General features: G+C 40.0%; 1 protein-coding gene across 1 annotated transcript in view; it reads left to right on the forward strand.

Annotated features, from left to right (window-relative positions):
• Positions 1-22,770, forward strand: part of Ap3b1 (adaptor related protein complex 3 subunit beta 1) — a 194,350-nt gene that overhangs the window by 66,619 nt on the left and 104,961 nt on the right. Inside the window, exons 8-11 of the mRNA XM_048455947.3 lie at positions 16,437-16,589; positions 18,858-18,955; positions 20,986-21,040; positions 21,122-21,193. Coding sequence (XP_048311904.3) covers positions 16,437-16,589; positions 18,858-18,955; positions 20,986-21,040; positions 21,122-21,193 — 378 coding nt within the window. The remainder of the gene's footprint in view (positions 1-16,436; positions 16,590-18,857; positions 18,956-20,985; positions 21,041-21,121; positions 21,194-22,770) is intronic.

Below are 22,770 nucleotides of genomic sequence, written 5' to 3' on the forward strand. Positions count from 1 at the left end.
CTTGGTCTCTTTCTGTCTCGGCTTCATGGGATTACAGGTACACACCAGAACACACAGCTATAGTCGTATTTTCTTTTATTATTTTTAATTTATTTTTTACTTTTTATGTGTTTGGGTGTTATGCCAGCATACATGTCTGTGTACCATGTGTGTACCTGGCGCCTATATTTGACAGAAGAGAGGCAGATCCACTGGAACTGGAAGAACAGGCTGTTGTGAGCCTCCCTGTGAGTGCTGAAAGTCTTTCCCAGTCTTGGAAGGTCATTCAGTGCTCTTAACCACTCAACTATCTCTCCAACCTCAGTTGTTGTTGTATTATCTTTAAATAACTCTCTCATACAACTTCGTCTAATGGTTCTAATGCTTCCTTTAAATTAGATATAGGTATTTGGGTATTGATAGAGATAAATAATCCCTTAATAAAATTTAATGTGTTTATATAGACCTTTAAAATTTCATTTTCTCCTTCTTTCTAAATACTTGAAATGCGAGTTTCCCAGAGCCCTGGTTCCCTACTCTTAATTCAGAACGCAAGTATATGTACACATGTGTCTTGTTCTAAGCATTGGAGTTGCCTGTTGATTAAGAAGAAGCTTTAGAGCCAGGTGTGGCGGTTTAGCCTTTAATCCTGGCACTTGGAAGGCGGGCCAGGCAGATAGATCTCCGAGTTTAAAGCCAGCCTTAACTACATAAGAAGTCCCAGGCCTTACAGGGCTATATGGTGAGACCCTGTCTCAAGTGGGTGGGCTTTGCTGATTTATCACTCTCATTCTAGAATTTCTAAACGTATTATAAAAGCTTTGCGTTAATCCCTTTGTTTTTAATACCATAAGAAGAATTAAATTTATCAATTTCAATCCCATGCACATTTGCTTCCCTGCCTGTAATGTAACCTTTGTCCCAGGGATTAGGATGAGGGGAGAGGGAATATCTGAGAAGTCATTATTCCACTTAGGGTGGTTTAAAATTTCCTTCCTGCTTTGTGATTGAGTGAGTACTATTCTAAATGTATTTACTTCAGCCAAATGTAGCTTTTTTATTCCCATTAGTGGATCTAGGATAATCACAATCCCTATTTCTCAGGCTTTGGGACTTTTTTTTTTTTTAAAAAAAAAAAAAAGATTTATTTATTAGTGATCTATAGTGTCCTGTCTGTATGTATCCCTGCCCGCCAGAAGAGGGCACCAGATCTCATAACAGATGGTTGTGAGCCATCATGTGGTTGCTGGGAATTGAACTCAGGACCTCTGGAAGAGCAGCCAGTGCTCTTAACCTCTGAACCATCTCTCCAGCCCAGGCTTTGGGACTTTTGTGCCCTGATCAGCATGACCATGTGCATATTTTATTTCAGGAAAATTTGAAAAGTGCTTTATGCAGGTCTTCCATCCCATTTCCTAGAAACAAAGTCTGGAAATGGATGCATTCTGAAAGCCTGTTTCTTTTATAGTAGAGCTGAACATAGTAGAGCTGAACATACAGCTAAACATGTAAATGAGAAGTGTTGTGGGCGATTGAACACTGAATTCCATAGTTGCTCAACACAGTTTCTGTGCACAGGTGTTTCCATAATGGTGATGTATTGCGGAGGTTCAGTGTTCAGTGGTCCTCAAACCCACACGTGCACCTGTGGGGCAGAGCGGTTACTGGACTGCGGTATAAAGCACGCAGAGCAAACAGCATAACAGTTTTCTCGTGAGGGCGGTGTCTCACACCTATGTGCATACCTGTGCGGCATATTGGATTCTGGGGGTGAAATTTCACTTTTTCTTTAGAAAAAAAATTAAAAGGTGTTCCCACTGTGCTTGTTCTTGCCCATATGTTTTCTGTAGTGAATAAATAGCTGATTATCTGAGTAGTTAGGGTCCTGCTAACCACTTACTCTCTCTGCTCTTATTAGAGGTATCTAACCTAATGTCAGAGAGGTGTGCCATAAATACAGAAATGTGATGGACTGTTTGTGCCTCCCCAAACCCACAGTGAAACTGTAACCCTCTATGTAGTAGTATTTGGAAGGAGCCTTTTAGAGGTTGTTAGGTTTAGGTAAAGCTGTAAGGATACCTTTAGAGCAGCGGTTCTCAGCCTTCCTGATGCTGCAGCTATTTAATTCAGTTCCTCATGTTGTGCTAACCCCAACCATAAGATTATTTCATTGCTACTTCATAACTGTAATTTTGCTACTTTTATGAATCAGAATGTAAATATCTGATATGCAGGATATCTGGTAGGTGACTCTTGTGAAAGGGTCATTTGACACCAAAGGGATCACGGTCCACAGGTTGAGAACCATTGCTTTGGAGGGACTTAGTGCCCTTGTAAGCAGCTGTGCCAGAGATTGCTTCCTCCTGTTTATATTGTGTGAGGTGGCTGTCTGCCAGCCAGGAAGACGGCTTCTTCAGGACCCAAATGCTCCCACTCTGTGCTGATTTGAGATAATAAATGGGGTTGACCAGTGCAGTGTCTCAATTTACATGGGTCTGTCCTGGATGCTCCCCTGCAGGAGTCAGGTTTAAGGTGACAGCCTTAAGGTGTCGTCTAAAGCCTGCAGCCTCAGCATGCTGCAAGGATTGTGTGATTTTGGTGTAAGTCCTAAGGTTGTTGTGGAATTCAGAAGGCTGGTGGTCACAGGTGCCGAGTAGTAAAGGGGAGGGGTGACAGGACAAGGAAGAGCTGTTCCTGAGTTCAGGCCAGCGAGACTCTGGACAGTTTATATCCTGTGCTTCTTATTTTCTGCCTGTGAAAGGTGATAAGTCCATGCTTCACCTCCGGACTCCTGAGTTTTGAGGATTAAAAAGTATGTTTCTGCTTGCACTTCACTGTATTCCAGAGACTTGTGGCTCATGATACTGTTTGTATTCACACGGCCCCTGTTATTGCTCACATTTGGCAAGTATATTTTTCAGAAATATTTTCCTGTCGTCAAATTTTAGACATCAAATATTGTTTGTGGTTTCAGCTATTGCAAACTTTCTCTTGTTGTTGCTTGTGTAAACTGACAAAAAGATGATAGTTTATATTTATTTGTTACCAAACTCAGATGAAATATCTGTCTGCCTCCCATCTTAATCTCTGTGCAAAGCAAAGATTGTCCTCAGAGTCTGTGAGCACTGTGTTTGGAGCTCCAAGTAGAAGGTCTGTACACAGTATTATTGTGTAAGTCTGTTTTCCCACTGCATGGTGTCCTTCCTACAGTGCGCTAGGGGTATGTTGACTATACCTCTTCCAAAGTAACACATTATTTGTAGTTTTGCCTTCAAAAAACATTCAATGTCATATGTGTGTCTCCTGTACACATATGTGAGTGGAGCAAAGTGAAGCTATATTGATTTTTTTTGTTTGTTTGTTTTCATTAGCCATTGGCTTTGGAATGGTTGAGTAGAGAGGCCCTATTTTCACATTCTACAGTTAAGATATTCAAACTCGCTGTTTTTGTTTTCATTTTTAAAACTTAGATTTTACAAAGCGAGTCATCATTGGTTCACAGTCAAATGAGTTGGAAGCGATGGGATTTTTCTGTATGCCCTTAGCTCTCACATGTGTATCTGTACCTTTAAGTTTGGAAGCCTACATTAACACATGATTATCAGCAAAAGGCGTGGACTTCTGGTATATACTGACCTAAACACATCATTGTATTTATCATGTGCATGTTCCACTGCAGGAAGCAATTCTCTGGGCTCTCCCCTTTACCTTCCTTCCCAACCCAGTCCATTCTGACATCTTTTTTGATGTGATTATTCCTTAATGCCATATGATATTGACCATCTTTTTATGTGGTTGTTTGCCATCTTTACTCTAAAAAATGATTTTCACAGTTTAATACATGTATAATATACTTTGATCATGCTTCCCTTTACACCCCCCCCCCCACATAACTGAACCCTTTCTTCTTTCCAAAGGGCTGCATGCACTTTGGTTTGTTTTGTTGTGTGCCTACTGCGTTTCATCAGGTCTGCTGCATGAACATGAGTATGAGATTATTTACTCAAATAAAGGCAAATTACCAGAGGCTACACCACCAAGGAATTTGGGGACGTGGGGGCCCGTGAGCCATCTTCATGATGCAATGCCAATGGTCTTTTGCAGGTACCTCCACGACATGTCATAGAAAACAGCTCTTCATGCTGTTCCTTCTCATTCTTTGACTCCTGCATTCCTTGCTCCCTTGACTTGTGGATGGTCTCTGGAGGGGGTTGATAGGTCTGCGTGTGTGTGTGTGTGTGTGTGTGTGTGTGTGAGAGAGAGAGAGAGAGAGAGAGAGACAGACAGACAGACACACACACACACACACACACACACACACACACACACACAAAGATGTGGGAAAGGACGGGCTTGCTAGGCCTTTAGCTCTATTAAAGGCTGGGCTACCTGTCTTCTTGTTGTCAAGGTTGAACAATTTTTGGCATAGTTTGAGTAAGAGCCCTCCCTGTCTGAGGCTTATCTTCTAATTCTCTTGACTTCATTTTAGTGAAGCAGAGGTTTTTCGTTAAGTCTAGTTTTGTTCTTGAGCCCTGGGTCCATTATTGAAAGAGGGAATAACGCAAGGGACCCTGTTTCTGCTCTCTTTCTTCCATGAAGTCTTGTTTCTGCTTCTTGTTTGTAGTTTATAGGGTGTAGGTCTACTCTGTAGACCTCAGTAAAATTCCTAATGAGTACTGAGAATATTTCAAAATGCAAAAATTAGAGCTTTTGGACTCTTTTCCCACAAATCCATTTCTTTGGTTTTGTATTTAAAAACTGCCATACCTAAGTACCTAAGTTAATCTATGTTTTCTTTTATGTTAACCTCTAGCAGCTTATAGATTGTATTTTACATTCTGGTCCGTAGTCCATTATCAAATTAATTTTTATGAAGTTTTAGGCCTTGTGTTCACATTCATTTATTTTTTCATATGATGGTATCCAGTTTTTGAACAGACTTTTTTTCTTGCATTATTGTCAGTTTTGTGATAGTGGCGCTGTGTCCCTCTGAGTGTGTTTGTGGGCCTCCTGTTTTGCTCCATGGGTCTGTCTACACCACACTGTCTCGGATACTCCAGTTAGGTAGGCAAGAAGTTAGACTCACCATTTTAAGTTACAGAAAAATTTAAACACATAAATCCATGTGCAGCAATCTATTTAGTCCCCCGTGTGCGTTGTCCAGCTCCCCAGTTCCTCTGCTCAAGGAGTTTCTGGTCCTGTTTTATCCTACAGCACTCTACAGTTTCTATGTAATTCTCCATCATAGCATTATATCTGTGTCTACTCTGTGTGTTTAAAATACTTCCTGTAAGCCACAAAGCTTTTTTTAATCCAAATTCGTTCCCATTTTTCAAATGAGATGAGAAGATTTAAAATAAATTTCTCTGTGTCTATTTCTGAGGGTTTCTTACCCTCTCCCTCCCTTGCTTCCTGTATGGTCCCTTCCCCAAATCTTAGTTACTTTTCTGTTGCTGTGAAGAAACAACAAAGCACCTTGTAAAAGGAAGCATTGATTGAGGATTTGCTTGGAGGGTGAGTCCATAAACATCATGCTGGGGAGCAAGGCAGCAGGCAGACCTGGCGCTGGAGCCGTAACTAAGAGTGTCCATCTGATCCACAGGCATGCGGCAGAGAGGCACACTGAATGGAGTGGGCTTATGAAATGTCAAAGCTCACCCCCAGTGACTCGTAAGAAGGCCGTGTCTCCTAATCCTTCCCAGAACAGTTCCATCAACTAAGGACCCAGCTTTTAAATATATGAGACTATGGGGACCATTCTCGTTCAAATGCACAATTGAATAAAAATTAAACTCCTTCAACAGAAACACGTATAGTATATTGCTTGAATCTTTTAAACATTTTTGCCTGAGTACACATGTGTGTGCAAGTGTACTCTCTCATGGGGTACATGTGGAGGCAAGAATTTGATGTTAGAATGTTTATTTTTCATCGGTAACCTTTTCAGTTATACATCTAGGTAGGGTTTCTGTTGCTGTGAAGAGACACCATGATCACGGCGACTCTTATAAAGGAAAACATTTAATTGGGGTGACTTACGGTTTCAGAGGTTCAATCCATTATCATCATGGTGGTCCGTGGCAGCATGCAGGCAGGTACGGTGTTGGAGACGGAGCTGAGGCTGAGAGTTCCACGTCTTGATCCACAGGCAATAGGAAATGAACATTGAGCATAGCTTGAGCCTATGGCCCTCAAAGCTCACCCCCGCAGTGGCTCTTGTCCTCCAGCAAGGCCTAAGTGTGCCACTTCCTTTGATGGCTATGTGGCTATTTTCTTTCAAACTACCACATTATAAAAATTTATTTTTATGTGTATGAGCGTTTCACGCGTGTGTGTGTGTGTGTTTGTGTGTGTTTGTGTGTGTGTGTGTGTGTGTGTGTGTGTATATGTACGTACGTATGTATACTATACTTGTACAATGCCATCAGGGGCCAGAAGAGGAATTGGATCTCTTGGAAATAGAGCTGGGAAGCAAACCTGGTTCCTCTTTAAGAGCAGTTTGTGCTCTTAATGTCTGGGCCATCCCTAGAGTCCCACCATAGCCTTTTTAAAGGCAGAATCTTTCCCTGAACCTGACGTGTGCCGTTGTGGCTGGACAAGTGGTCCAGTGAGCCCTGGATCTGTTGTCTGTTCCGCCAGTGCTGGTGTTGCCAGTGTGCTTTACCACATCCAGCCTCTGTGGGCTGTGGGGATCCAAATAGGCCCTCAAGGTTGGGCCATAAGTGTTCACCTATTGAGCCATCTCTGTAGCGCAATAATTGAGTGTGTGTTGAATGTCTTTGGGGTAAGCACATGTAAACCATGCTTTTCTTTCCTTGCCTCTTGACCCTGAAACGTATAACTTAGTTTCTTTTTCTTTGTTACACCTCTTATCTATAGACTGAGAAACCAGCATACAAAGATGACTGCACTAATATGCAGTGTACTCTGATACAGGTTTCACCTGACGGGCTTCCATCACAGCTCTCGTAGGTGTATGGGAGAAGCCTTTCTGCTTAGTGCTAAAGTAACAGATGCATACACTGGAGCTGATTTCACTCTTCAGGTCACAAGTGTGTTCCATATTGTAGAGGAAGCTCTGGAAACCAAGAAGTTCTACTAAAAATAGAACATTTATGTCATGTTGCCTTTCAGTTTGAGTGGAGGTGTGTTAGAATTGGTTTATTTTTTATGTTTATAAAAATGGTAATATCGTAAGTAGAACATTTGGCAATTTCTTTTTATAAAGTTCATTTCAAGGTCTTTCAAACTCATTTGTTTTTGCTCTTAGGCAGACCACTTATCTTTCTTAATATAGCTTGTTTTCCTTGCTTGTTTAAGTAGCTTTTCTGCTCCTGGATATGGAAAAGTAAGATTCATTCCACTCATATAACTTTTAACAAAGAATGACTGTTTTTCAACTATTCAGTGATGTCAGAGATGTAACAACTTTGAACCTCCACTTACTCAGTTAAGTATGTTATTTATTATCTTTAAGATAGCACAAATCTTTCCCTATTTGATGGGTCAGTGGTGTCACAAAGTATTGTCAGTCAAGTTGAATTTTTCTTAAAGATTGACAAATTTAATTAACTCTGTAATTGATTGCCAAAATTATTGCCCTCATATAAAAATGACATAAAGATTAAATCTGACATTTCTATAAAAATTGTTTTACACCTTAATTTCTTAAGCATATGAACTGTATTTATTTTATGGTCTGTCCAGTGCTGCAGGCTGCTGTAGCAGATGCACGCGACACTGGGTGCTGTACATAAGAAGCGCTTGCTCTTCAGAGCTCTGCATACAGAGTCTCTGCTTTTCGGGTCATAGGTAGGTGTCTTCTCATTGCTGGTTTGTGCTAGAGCCCTTGGATAAGCTTCACTAAAAGAAGTTTTATAATATACATCTTCTTCTGTCAAGTGTTACAGCAAACAGTGACAACGGGGAAAGGTGTGGTAATGCGGCAGCACTGACATTGGGCCTGTCTCTGTACACCCGTACTGGCCAAATGTATTTGACATCCAGTTTGTGCCACTGTCTGTTCTCTAGTTAAAAATCTCAAAAGACACATCCACAGCCAATCCCAGTTTACACCTGTTATTGGGCATTGGTTCCTGCCTCGTCATTGCCACGTACTGAGCTTTGTGACGTCGACCTTTTCACTTCTCTCAGCCCCTCTTCCACAGTTTGGATTCCATAGAGAGCAGTAGTTGGTACAGATCCATGCAGCCAGATGCAAAACGTTCTGAGAACTAGTCATGGTGGTGTAAATCTGCAACATAGTTCTGAGGACCTGAAGCTGGACTGCTAGACTTCGGTCAGTCTGAGACACATAGGAAGTCTCTGTTGCTGAAAGAAGACCATAAAAGAAAGAACCAAATTGAAATTTTGTAAAAACATATAATAGAATTTTTGAGGTAAATGTGTCTTTAATAAGTGGTGTCAGTTATTTTATCTACAGGCAGCTGTTTTCTTTCTTTCTTTCTTTCATCTTATTGTCCCTTATTAAAACTTTAAAGTAGAGATATTTAACTTTGACTTCTCTGGGCCACATATAAATGTTTTTTCAAGTTCTCCCTTCTATTTTAGGAAATTGTAAGAATTAATATAATAAGTAAGAGTTTCTAGAAAAATTTTAAATAGCTCTATAACATCTTTGATTCTTATGTGGGGACATAGTAATGAAAGAAAATTACTCCTTTGAAATCTTTTAACTAAGAGTACTACCACAATCCTAAACGGTTTTTAAGTTAAAATTGTATTAAAAATATGTTTTTCATTAAAGTAATATAATCAAACTCTAATAAAATATATTAATTAATGATGAAGAAGAAACAGAACAAATAATTGCTTATTAAAAGAAGTATTTACGAGCATTTTAGGATTTTTATTGCCAGCTGTAATTTTCTGATTGGTGGTTACAGTTTTAAAAAGCATTTTTATTACGTGTTATTTTCAGGTAGCGTTTAAATATGTTTGATTAATTTTGATTTAAGGTTTTAAGCAAGTGCTTATAGTCCAGCCGTAGAGACTGAGAGCTTCACCTTATTTGCATAGCGTTTCTTGGTTTCCTAATGAATGTAATAGAATCTCTTTGGTCTGGAGCTCAGTAAAGGAGCAGCCAGCTCTGACCTTGCTAAGAAGTGTGTTATGGTTAACTGGGAGGCCAGTCTCCAATCATCACCCAGGGTATGAAAAAAAAATCCATGAATGTGGCAAGGGCTGACTTTTTCTATCTGAGGGGGGAAAATCAAAAAGCAAAGATACTTTCTTATGTTAAATTTCTCTTTACTCCATCTTGAAAATATCGTCTCTGAAAATCTCTCTTCCTCTGATACACAACTCTAATTAGCTCTGCACAGGGTCCTCATTGCTCTCCACAGCAGCTTCCCTGATTAGTTCTCCACAGCCTCTATATCTCTAGCTCTGCTCCCCTCCTCTCTTCTCTCTCTCCCAGCCAAACTCTGGACAGTTGTATTTTCAGGGTCCGACCCACTCTCATAAGTTGCATAGTTTTTCTTAAACTAGGGATCTCATATTGACCAGCCAGTGAGTAGCACTTGGCCATTCACATAGCTCTTTTCCAGACAGAAAATGACATTGGAATTCAAGATTTAACAATATAAATTAATTAGCTCGACCTTGAATGGTAGGGAGTATGTGCAGAAAGTTTATTGCTACAGGGAGTTATGTCTACTAAAATTGCTTCAAGCTCAGACCTTGAATCAACAAAACATCCTGCGAAAATGACCTTGTATATTTGTCTTTAGGGCAACCAGATATTCATCTCCAGGGGCAATCAGTTTCTTTTGAATTTGTTCTGAAGTCTAAAATTAGCTGTCTTTTTTTATTGAGAAAACTGTTACTTTCCTATGTCAGTCTGAATAATGAAAAGTATCCTAGTGTTATTTCTATTCATCAAAATTATACAACTTAAGCAGAAATTATCTTCCTGGCCATCCACTGCTATGTGTGTGCCCAATAAGTGTAAAACACACTACTAAAAGGCTGTGGAGAGAACTCCACAGCTGTTATTATTAGAGAGGTATAGTAGTTAGACTTGAGAAAGTCACAGAAACAACCAGTCGTTTATAGTTAGTAACCCCACAACTTTACCAAGTGGGGCTTCCCAACAGAGAGTTATACATCTGGTGGGTCAATTTGTTAAATACTAGTTGTCACCAACTGTGTACCCCCACGGTCCTCTGCAATGTGTCTCACAGTAGTCCTCGGTAAACAATAAGAGAAAGAGGTTTGTTAAGTGAAGCTAATAAGTTCTAATTTAAATTTAATTGATTAATCAATTAATTTTTTCTTAGGTCTAGTCTGCCTATGTAGACCCAGGCTTGTTTGGAACTTTCAATCCTATGTTTCTTAGAGAACATTAACTGTTTGTACTACAGTACTTAGATAATTTCTAGTTTAGTTTTGAAGATGGATATATTATTTTAAAAACTTTTGTTTTCAATGACTATAAGTTAGGTAAATTTTCTCTGGTTCAGTAAGTTTTTTCTCTTGCTTGTTTGAACTTCAGTCCTCCCGCCTCTGCCTCCTGAGTGCTGGGATTCTGGTGGTATGCCAGCAGATCCATTTTATGTGGTGGTGGGATCTAGCCCACATGCTTGGCCAACCATCTACCAACTGAGCTACATCTCCAGTCTCTTTGGATTCTTTCTGCCTGTCATTCATTAAAGATTTATTTTTGTTTATGTGTGTGTGTCCGTGTGTGGGTGTGTGTACACATGTGCAGTACTCATGTGCTCAGAAGAAGGCGTTAGATATCCTGGAGCTGGACTTACACGTGGTTGTGCATCGCCTGCCTTCAGTGTTGGGGATGAACTGGAATGATCACTCAACCCTGAGCCATCGCTCCAGCTCCATGTTTGATAATTTCTTTCTCTTTTTCCTTTTTGTCTTTTTTATTTATTTTATAAACCAACCACAGTTCCCCCTTTTAAAAAAGTGTAGCCCAGGCTGGTCTCGAACTCATGATCCTCCTGCCTTCACTTCCTTCAGCAAATCCTACCAGTATGCACCACTGTAACCAACTAGATAATTTCTATAATTTTTTTTTTAGGTTTAACAACCCCTAAGCTGCTGTTGTTATAAACCCTAAAACTTACTTTTGATGAAAGGTGTTTTTCCAGTGATAATTGTACAAGATTAAAGACATGTCTTCTTCTCAAGTACCTGTGGAAACTCTTGCAAGTGAAAAATATATTACTAAGTGATGATAGCTTTTGTGAGGATTGATGATGAAAGTCACAAAAAATCCCACACCAGTTCAGAATTATGAATAATAAAAGGATTATTTATTTAAGGAAAAACTTACAGATCACTGTCCTAGATAACAATCTTCTGCATGAACAGGAACAGAGTCTAACAGGAGCTGGAAGCAAGAGAGGGAGCACACGCTTTACAGCTGCTTTTACACTATAAGAGACCACGCCCAAGTGGGCTGGTTCTTAAAGGCTATTGGCTGAAGGGGCAGAATGTGCTCCCACAGCACCCCCTCCTTTTGTTTAAATAAGAGAGTTCCAAACCCAATACAAAACTATATACACTAGGAACAGATAACAAGTATAATTAGAATTATAAGTAGCATAAACAATATTAAGCAAGGAACATATGATAAATGTTTTAATAAACATTCTATCCTAAGGAGTCTAAGTATTGTTTAGGAAATGGCTTGGCTAGATTATAACAGTACAGTAACTATGACTGTCTAATCTTCAACCCCATTGAAGGCCTGAGAAGGGAGATAATATTACTTGAGCAGACAGGAAGTATAATCAAGCAGCTTCCAAAGTGAGCAGTATATGACGGAGACTATTAGCTACCTGAGCAATCACCCAAAGCCTCATTTGCAACGACGAAGCAACCAACTTTGGCTAAGGCCTAGTGTAACTGACAGACCTTTTTCAGAGGCAGGAAATTTTTCAGAACCATCTTACTCTGTGTTGGCAAGATTTGACAGTCTTTTTCCTTGTGTCCTGCTTATCCATTTCCAGATGTCAGTGGTTGAGGTATGGGCAGTTCCTTGCCCAAAAGCCAATTGTGCCAAGAAGAAAACAAACTCCAAGTGGAGTGTCTTTGGTGCTCAACATTCTCTCGGGGTAGATTGGTGTTGTCAGGAGCAATTATGTCTCATGTTAGCAGAACCCTACGTTACTTAAATGTCATGTTCTACAGATACTTGAAGTGGCTGAAGATTACCTATCTAGACAGAGTACAATCTATTTATACACACACACACACACACACACACACACATATATATCCTAATTGATCTGACTATGTATAACAAACATGAGCAACATTGACCTAAATATTTAATACCTGTATAACTTAAAGACTAAAACCTCGTGTCAGAATATTAAATACTCTGTAAACAAATGTGCAACAAATGAGACAATGGTCTGAAATGTAAACAGTCTATAAGTATCTTGATCAGAGGTAGGAATAATATATAATGCAATATGAAAATATTTCTTTAAAGTTGTACCAATATACAAAATGTCTTAAACAGAGGTAGAAACATGCATATATACAATCTGACAGAATTGGTTTGGGAGGTCCTTCTGTCTCTGTGTTGTTTTCATTGGTTAATGAATAAAGGAACTGCTTTGGCCTGTTGATAGGGCAGAACATAGGTAGGTGGGGAAAACTAAATGGCATGATGGGATATAGGAGGCTTAGTTAGGAAGAAGCCATGGAGCTGCAGGAGACAGACACTGGGAATTTTGCCTGATAAGCCACTGCCACGTGGCGATGCACAGATTACTAGAAGTGGGTTAAATTAAGATGTAGGAGTTATCCAGTAAGAAGCTAGAGCTAATGGGCCAAGTAGTGATTTAATGAATATAGTTTCTGTGTGGTTATTTTGGTTCTGGGCAGCTGGGACAAACAGGCAGTCTTCCTCCTACAAATGAACTTTCATGGGTGTACAAATAATGTAATAATGTAAGCAAAAATAACAAATATAATTTGAACTTGTATACGTAGTTTTCACGCCAACCCTCTATCTAGTACAAGTAATAATCAATAACCCCTAAATGGTGTTCCCAACCCTAAGGACAAACTTTTTTGTGATGGGGGCGTCGTCCTCTAGAATTGCTTCCAGCTGTCATTGGGGCAGTGTTCTCTAAATGGGATCCTGCAAAAGTAAAATGATGATTAAATTTCAAATTTACTGTCTAGTATAGGTGCAAACAATTTCCGAGCAGTCGATAGTGTTTTGTTTTGTTTTGTTTTTTCCTCAAAGTTCTTATTTGGAGTTCTGGCCAGAACATTTTGAGAAGGTGCACCATTTCAGCAGCTGGTACCCAAAGAACCGGTCTTATAGTAGCACTATCAGCATCAAGATGTCATCTCAACCAGGCAGAGTTGTTGCTATGGGGTCCCATCTGCTTTCTGGAAACTTCGAAGATTACTGCAGGGAAAGGATCTGTAGGAAAATCTATTGTTCATTGTAGAAAACTTAAACATCATTCATATAAACATACATTCAATGAAGAATGTGATATAGATAAAATAGACATGGAGAAAGTGAAATTTTTCCTAAAGTCTTCCTTCTGTCCCATACCAGATGGCTCTTGATATGAGACAGAAACTTTGAATGTTTCTTTTAACAAGTCGCTTGGATTTAGAGAAGTACAGAGCCATTGCCCAACTCCAAAACCAGCTCTCTCTCTGTCTCTGTCTCTCTCTGTCTCTCTCTGTCTCTCTCTCTCTCTGTCTCTCTCTCTCTCTGTCTCTCTCTGTCTCTCTCTCTCTCTCTCTCTCTCTCTCTGTGTGTGTGTGTGTGTATCTAGTACCTGGCCTCATAATCTATATTCCTTTTTCTAGATGATCCTTATCCAGGGTCTCTTTAATTTTTTGGTTGTGAGCCTAGCCTTTAATGACTGAGCCATCTCTCCAGCCCAGGTCTCTTTAAATTTTGATGATGTGTATTTTCCTGTAAAGATAAGAGCAGAACCCAGAACCCTGCCCCAACCCTATATGACTTTTCTTACCATCTGTATGGTTGTCACTTCTGTGGATGAGCTGTCATTTTCTTTTTCAAGAGGTTTCTCCTTTTCAAAGCAAATCTTTATTAATTTGATTGTATCCGTAATTTTTCTTCTCCTGTGGAAACAAGAACAAAACCCCTTCCCCAGCAGCACATCTCCTGGTTTCCATTGTGAGGTCAATACATCCTTGAAATACACTGGTTGATTCAATTCAGAAGTTTTTTCCATTATTTAATGCCTCTCTGCTGCTGTTGTTCTTTTCTCATTAGTGTTAAGAAAATTCAAGGCTAATAAAGCATTATGCAGTCTATTTCTGGGGGTATTTTCCATCCCTCTCTGTTCAGCATATCCTTTATAGTATGATTTGACCTTTCTATAACTGCCTGACATGTAGGATTATTTGGTATACTTGTAATGTGTTTTATATTGTAATAGGCAAAAAAAATAAATGGGCAGACCTGTAAGTAGTATAATCAGGATAATGAAAGTCAGGAGTTTCAGAAATTCCATTACCCGTTAATGTTTGCAGTGCTTAGCATAACAACTATTCATGTCCCAAAACTCTGTAATCATTAGTTTTTCTCCATATCTATTATTTCATAGTTTCAAGAATGTTGCATATGGAGCAGTTAGGAGACTGAGCCACAATGCTTAAGATCAATTTGGGCTCCCTAGACATAAATTAAGAATTATCCATTTTGTGGATGTATAGTGTCTTCTTATGACAGTTTTATCTGCTCTAGGGTGACCATGTGGGGGTGATACAGTTACAGCTGCCCTTTTTACTAACACCGTTAACATTTATTTTCTAGCCTCCTCGAAGTTTCAATGCACTGTGCCTTTAGTGTGGAATATGTTTCTTGTAGGCAGTGTACAGTTGGGTTATGTTAAAGAAGTAAACCTTTAGTGGCATCTACTCTGCTGGACTGTTTTTCTTTAAAAAAATTTTAATATTTACATTTAATCAAATGCAAATGTTGATTATTAAGGTTTGGGATTCAAGCTCCATGTTTGCCTATGTTCTCACCTGGGATGTGATTCATCCCTATATCCCATGTACCCTGCTTGTCAAGGAGCCTCACTTCACCTGCCAGGTATTTGTTCCAGTACTGACAACCTCCTCTGCCCTACCCCCACTCCCCAACAGTACCTGTGTGAAACCATAGAAAGCATGAAACACACACTAAGAATACTTTACAATTTGAAATTTAAGATTTTTTTTTTATTTCTGGAATCTTCTGTGCTATAGTTTTTGATCTCAGATGACTCAGGTAACCAAAACAGAAAGGTAAAAGCAAACTGATGAAGGAAGTATTGTATCTCTCTTGGTAAAAATCTGGCCTCAAAATTGTACTTGAAAGTACATGCATATTACTGTGTGTATGCAGCTTACTTGTGTGGGGGACCAAATACTGGCAAATAGAAGCCTAGCGCTTTTCGACCTGCTGACCAGTTCTTATCAGTCAAACTTACTGCTTCTCTATCAGTTCACCGCTCTCCTTCCTCTTGTTACTCTTCGATCTAGTTGGAATGACTGCAACTTGTGCAAATAGCTCCTAGCTTTCATTATTTTCATTATATGCCTTATTAAAATCTAATTGTCATTTCTTCTCTTTGAGCAACTGTCAAAATTTCTGTGGAGATTTGCTATATTTAATAGCAGTATTATATAACAAGTAAATTAACCTGTCCATGTTGATTTTACAATGTTTTACATTGACCCAATGGTAGAATTCTACAGTAAATCTTTATTGTTTCAAAATTTTATTTGTGTGTGTGCAAAGATAACTTTTAGTGGCATTCTTTAGGAGACGTCCACCTTTCCTTCCCCCTTCCCCCTTCCCCCTTCTCCCTTCCCCCTTCCCCCTCCCCCTTCCCCCTTCCCCCTTCCCCCTTCCCCCTTCTCCCTTCCCCCTTCCCCCTTCCCCCTTCCCCCTTCCCCCTTCCCCCTTCCCCCTTCCCCCTTCCCCCTTCCCCCTTCCCCCTTCCCCCTTCCCCCTTCCCCCTTCCCCCTTCCCCCTTCCCCCTTCCCCCTTCCCCCTTCCCCCTTCCCTTCCCTTCCCTTCCCTTCCCTTCCCTTCCCTTCCCTTCCCTTCCCTTCCCTTCCCTTCCCTTCCCTTCCCTTCCCTGTCCTTTCTCTTCCCCTTTCCCTGTCCTCTCTTCCTCCCTCCTTCCCTCCTTCCCTCCCTCCCTCCCTAACTCCCTCCCTCCTTCCCTGGCTGACTGGGATGACTGTGTCTCTCTAGTGGTGGGATTACCACTGTGTGCCTTTGTGCCCAGCTTCTTATATGGGTACCGGGGACTGGACTCAGGCCCTTAGCTTACAAGACAGACACTGGGGATTGAGCTTCTCTCTAGCCTCTTACTGCAGATATTTTCAAAGGAATACTTTCTTTGGCTGTGTAATGTCTTGGCTGTTCACAGTCTCACCTAATCTTGGGGTTGAATTTGTTTTCTTCACAGGACGATGGTCTAGAAGACAATGAAAAGAATTTCTATGATTCCGAGGATGAAGAGAAGGAGAAGAGTGACAAGAAGAGGCCATACACTATGGATCCAGACCATAGGCTCTTAATTCGAAACACAAAGCCTTTGCTTCAGAGCAGGAATGCAGCGGTATGTTGAGACTAGGAAAGAACTGTTTCACAGGTTTAAAGACCAAACATTGAGTGAAAGTATGTACAGTCAGTACTGAGCATGTGACTGGAGCGTTCATACAACAGACACATGTGTGATGGGTAGCTAGAAATGTGTGGGATTAAAGCTTTGAGACCCGAATCTGTATTGTAAATGGTTTTTAGCCTTCATTGTTTTGAACCATGTAAAGCCAGATTTGTTTTAATTAAGAAAATAATGAGTTATTTTCTTCATTTAGTAAATCTTCAAATATAAGGAACTTCTCTTGCTACTTTTTTCTGTACTCCTTTGAGTTTTCAGTTGGTATGCCATCTTTGGAATATATTAGTCAAGCCACTCCCAAATCTAAAAGAACTAAATGACCTCCCTTTACCTCATGATCTATAAAAACAATAGCTTAAAGTTCCTTCAATGCTACACATGAAACCTGAAGGTCAATTTGTAAAAAGCCATTGGGGAAACTCTCACAACTCCAAAATCCAGACTGGCTGAAAGAACTCAAGCCACAGGCCTTCTCAGTACACCACCCCTGCTCATAATTAAAGCATCCCATACTGCACACTCCTCTTGACCACCCCATAGTCTTCGGCTTCTGGTTCTGCCTCCAATACAGTCACTACCCTGATCCATCAAGCTTTCTTAAACAAGTTCCCAAAATTCACTTTTAAACATAAGAACAACTGTGTGTTTCTTTCTTTTGTTTTTGCTGTTTGTTTTTTGAGATGGTTTCTCTGTGTGGCCTTGGCTGTCCTGGAACTCACTATGTAGACCAGCCTGGCCTTGAGCTCACAGAGATCTGCTTCCTTCATGCTGGGATTGAAGGTATGTGCCACCACTGCCCAGCTATATTTCTTTGTTTTGAAACAGGGTCTCACTATGTAGTCTCACCTGGTCTGAAACTCCCTATGTAGTCCAGGTTGGCTTCTAACTCACGTGTAGAAAATACAGTTCACATTCTCGCATATGGGTGTGGTTGTCTTACACTTCAAAAGCACAGGTGAGGAACTGAAATCTTATTGTTCCCAGGTTCTAGATGAAATTCCCAGGTTCTAGATGAAAGCCATAGTCAACTTATTATTTTTTAAATATTACAAAAACAATATAGAATCCCATGAACTGTTTTTTTTAAACATGATTTTTAGTTTATAAAGAATGTCTTTAGCTGAGGCACCTTCGTGTGTGGTGTACTATCCTGGCATGCCTGAAACTTGCAGTGTACTGCTTTGAACTTGGTATAGTGAACAGAACTAAATTAGTATTCATTTGTCTTCTGAACCATTTTGTTGCTGTGTCTCAGCCATCCACATGCTAAACTAGATACTTTTGGTGGCGAGGAATCTATTCTTGACTCTGAACGTAAAGGCACATGAGAAAAACACGGTACAGGTTTATTTGGAGAACAGCCCATTACCGGTACCGTGGTTCCAGATGCTCTGAGACTAACTTTGAAGTTGTGAATCTTAAAAAGGCAGAAAGCTGCAAGCACCTTGTTGCTACATTTTGATTCACTTTCCTTTACTTCAGACAACTTGTTGCAGCTCCATGTCCTCTCCTCACTCCCCATCCCCCAATCGGGCATGGTTTAGAAGTCACACCTGCCTCTCTTTAGAATTGTGTGATTAAGCAGGCAGGACTCAGTCATGGACTGCATAAAGGGTCTTTTGTTGTTGTTTGATTTTTTTTTCCCAGTACTATTGTCACTATGGGCAGTTCATTTATGGCGTTACGCCCCCCTCTCCCACCACGGTGTGTTAGTTTCCTGTCATACAAATTGCCACAATCTAGGTGTATGAAAAGGCCAGGAGTTTTTACATACCAGATAGCTGGAGACTGAAATCAGGTGTGAATAGGCTGTATCCTCTGGAGGATCCAGGGAGGTGCTGTCTCTCTCCTCATTGGAAGGTAGTTGCTGGTGATGTTTGCATTTCTTGGCGTACAGACAATCACTCACTTTATGCTTTCATCTTGACATTGCATTTTATCTGTGTCTTGTGAGGACACATACCTTCGGGCCCTTCTACTCAAGATGGTCCTGTCTGACACTGCTTACCTTCTGCTCTCAAATATAAGCACTTTGTGAAGGTAGGAAATACTTTGGGGAAGTACTTCAGCCCCCTACAAAGACTTGAACATTTCATTCTACTTCGCAAGAGTTCTAAAGGTGTTTAGAGGGAGCACATGCGGAGTGAGGATGCATTTGGACCCCGTTGCTTAGATGTTCATGTGCCTCTGTTTCTGTTCTTCCAGGTGGTTATGGCTGTTGCTCAGCTGTATTGGCACATTTCACCCAAGTCAGAGGCTGGCATTATTTCTAAGTCCCTGGTGCGCCTACTTCGTAGCAATAGGTAGGTTATGATTTTGCATGTTTTTTTTTTCTTTGTATTCTCTCAGAAGTAGTGTTGGGGCAAATATAGTCCGGCTCCTCAGCCTGGGATATACAGTTGACTATTTCATCAATAAGGTCTCATACTTAATGGGATAAAAGGAACTCAGTCTTAGTGAAGAAGAATGGAAGTTTCTAGCTTCAGGTCCAGAGCTATTAAAGTATGTTGCAACATAGAGCATGCATTTTGCTTTGCTGGGTTTAGCAGTCTTGCTGTTTGGAAATTTTATTCATTCTGGAATCACTAAGAACTGTCCTATAGTGTCCTCAGCTTGCTTTGCCCAGTGCGTTAGCTCTGACCTTAGAGCACTGGTTCTCACCTTCCTAACATATCGACCCTTTAATATAGTCCTCATGCTGTGCTGACCCCCAACCATAAAACTTTTCCTTGCTACTTCATCTTACTACTGTTATGAATCACAATGTAATTATCTGTGTTTTCCAGTGGGTCTTACTTACATGACCCCTCTGAAAGGGTCATTTGGTCCCCACAGGGGTCATGACCCACACTTTGAAAACCATCGCCTTAGAATAATAGTAGAGACCATGTCACGTTTCTCGGCAGAACCCGACTTCATATAAAATTGGAATGTTCAATCACTAGTTTCGTCGGTTTTAAAAAGAACTATTTATTATTTGTTGTTTTGATTTTATGTGTGTACATGTATGAACAGTGGTGTATGCATGTGTTAATAGGACTACATGTGTGTGTGTTTTATGTGCTGCACATGTGTGTCTCTGGAGCATATGGATACTAGAGGATGATGTCTAGTATTCTGCTCTGACTTTATGCTGGATTCTCTTGAGACAGGTCTCTTACTGAGCAGGTAGACTGGTAGCTGACGGAGCCTCCTGTGTTAACCTTCACAGTGCTGGAGCACAGGCTTGCAGGTGTCACTCCCAGCTTTACATGGATTCTGGGGATTTGAACTGTCCGTGTGTTTGCATAGCAAGTTTTCCTATCTGCAGATCAGCTCCTTAACCCCCAAGGGTAGCTACTAGAAAATAATTACTCCCTTTAAAGAGCCCTGTGCTCTTTAGTTTCCTGTATGGATAGACAGAACATGCCACCTTTACAATTTCCCTCTGTATAATTCAGTAGTTCAGATAAACAATTTCAAACAAATGGAAAACTTAAAAAGACTTGCCATGATGAGTTCTTTCATTAGAGCTTTAAAGTTAGCAATAGTGTTTTATTATGTTTAAAAACATCGTTCATTGTTCCGTTGGTCAGGGTTGCCCAGACATTTTGCACTGCTAGCTGCTTGATGTCATTGTTTTCTGTCCTTCAGTGCACACCTGCACTAGCTGATGGGACAGTGTACGCTGATTGTGCCCCCCACTCCCAGGGCTGCACAGACCCAGCCCTTGCTCATCTCCTGCTGTGTGAGAAACAAGTCAGAAGCCGTTCCGTTCTGCTCGCCTTCATTTTATCTCTAGCCACTTTGTTACCAGCTGCGTGATGTTTGTTTGCGATGGGTAGTTCAAATGGCACTAGAAAGATCTGAAATGGTTCTTTGACAGAAGGTATTTACCAGATTAATGTGAATTTAATATTAGATTCTGTCTTTTATTAGATATTAAGCCTTAGGAATAGCATAATGTGACTTTTTCAAACCAGGCCTTCCTTTTGATCTATGATTGGTTGACACTGTGAGCCCCCTGATAAGAATGTGGGTTAGCACTGTGATTGTATTTTCTCCATTCATTTTCCTTCATGTGTGCAAAGCAGCAATACTGGCCTTGTATTTCAGAGAGTACAGTATTATAAAGTGAGCTCTAACTCCATCTTATGACATACCTACCGCACAGAGTATTAGTATTCTTGAACATTGGAAGGAAGATATGAATGCCTCATAATTACTAAACATGTAGCGTCTTATAGTTAAAAATTTTGTTGCCTCTGAGTTTTCTTACAGATTCTTTTTAATGTATTGTTTTCATAAAGATGTTTCTTTGGATATGACCACTGAAATGTCTTTTCACTTTTAGGGAGGTGCAGTATATTGTCTTACAAAATATTGCAACTATGTCAATTCAGAGAAAGGTATGTATATTGTGAGCATTTGATTCAAAGAAGCACACCAGTGTGATAAATGTATTTACCCATTTCTTTTTCTTGACCTAGGGTATGTTTGAACCTTACCTGAAGAGTTTCTATGTCAGGTCCACTGATCCAACTATGATCAAGACACTGAAGGTCCGTACGCTTCATACAGCTTCTCTAGCTGCTGTGTACTTTGAAAAGATCCTACAGATGACAGAGACAGATGCCCCTGGCATCTGCAAACTGTGCTCTGTTGTGTGCATGAGTGTGTTCGTGTGTGTGTGTGTGTGTGTGTGTGTGTGTGTGTGTGTGTGCAGAAGTCAGAGAACAACCTTGGGTATTATTCTCAGGTGCCAAATTATTTTATTTTATTTTATTTTATTTTATTTTATTTTATTTTGAGACAAGTTCTCTCAGTGGTCTGGAACTCCCCAAGTAGGCAAGGAAGGAGTCCTGCCTCTGTCCCCCAGCTCTAAGGGCACAGTGCACGCGCATGCAGCCTATGTTCCCAGCTCTAAAGACACAGTGCATGCAAATAAGGATCAGTTCAGGTCTTTGTGTTTGTATTTTGCAAACTGAACTCTTTTCCCAGCTCTGTAAATTGTTGTCTTCTTTTAAAAAACATATTTGAAATTTGTTATTTATATTATTATGGGGTAGTTATTGTACTAATTTCAGATGTGTTGGTTGCCTATATCTCTGATAACTTAACATGCTGAGAGAGACAGGTATGTACGTAGATATATTTAGTGTTTTGTGCTTCAGACAGACAGTGGAGATTTGAATTAAGTCCTATACTAAGTAAAAAGGTGGAGCTGATTCTGTGGCAGTTTAAAAAAAATGACATTTGGAAGTGTTTAAAATAGTTTTTGTGAATGATTTTATGGTTGGTATGACGTGTGGGTGCTTTGAAAGGCTGGGCGTAGACTAGGCACAGAGATGCTGAAAGCCCTGTGGTATAGAGTTCAGCGAGAGTAAGTTGATGGGGCCCTAGGCAGAGCAAGATGTGCCTAGAACCGGGCATGGGAGCATTTCTGCATACGTGTGCTATGTCAGAGGCATTAAAACTAATGAAGAAAGAATAGGCATTCTTTTAAATATTGGGACAGTAGAATATTTTTCATGGAAGATGGGTTTACTCACAAGAAAATTGGTGAAACACAGAAAGTATGATATTTTCAACATCAATAACAAACTCCTGCTTTGTAATTATAAAACATTTCAAGTAATAAATGTGAGCTGAAAGACTGGATATTTTTACAGCAAAGGGAGTAACAAAATGCTTTATTTGATATTAAGTTGGATGATCTTTGTATTTACATACTGTTGAGATAGTTATTAAAACATAAACATATAGAACAGTTGTGTGGAAACAAAATCTTCATATTAATTTCTTGATTGTTCTGATTTTGTCTCTTTCTACCAAGCCTGTCTTTATTTATAGACAGCAGTATTTGGGGGTGATTTTGCATCAGTTTGGTAACTCTATCTTATGCGTTTTAGTGAAAACCAGTTCTGTGTAATCCACACATAGATTTATAAAATGGGTTTGAAGCTATTTTTTAAAGTTGTATGAACAAAGACTCATGTCATGTGTTTCAGTGGTAGGATGTTTGATTAGCATGCTTAGCGACCTAGGTTATTTCCCAGTACTACTAAAAATAACGTTTTTACATTTTAAAAATACTTTAAAATAACTACCCCATGTGTTATTGCTGACTCATAATGCC

The sequence above is a fragment of the Myodes glareolus genome, chromosome 15 (assembly GCF_982192425.1).
Source record: "Myodes glareolus chromosome 15, mMyoGla1.1, whole genome shotgun sequence".
NCBI classification, from domain to species: domain Eukaryota; kingdom Metazoa; phylum Chordata; class Mammalia; order Rodentia; family Cricetidae; genus Myodes; species Myodes glareolus.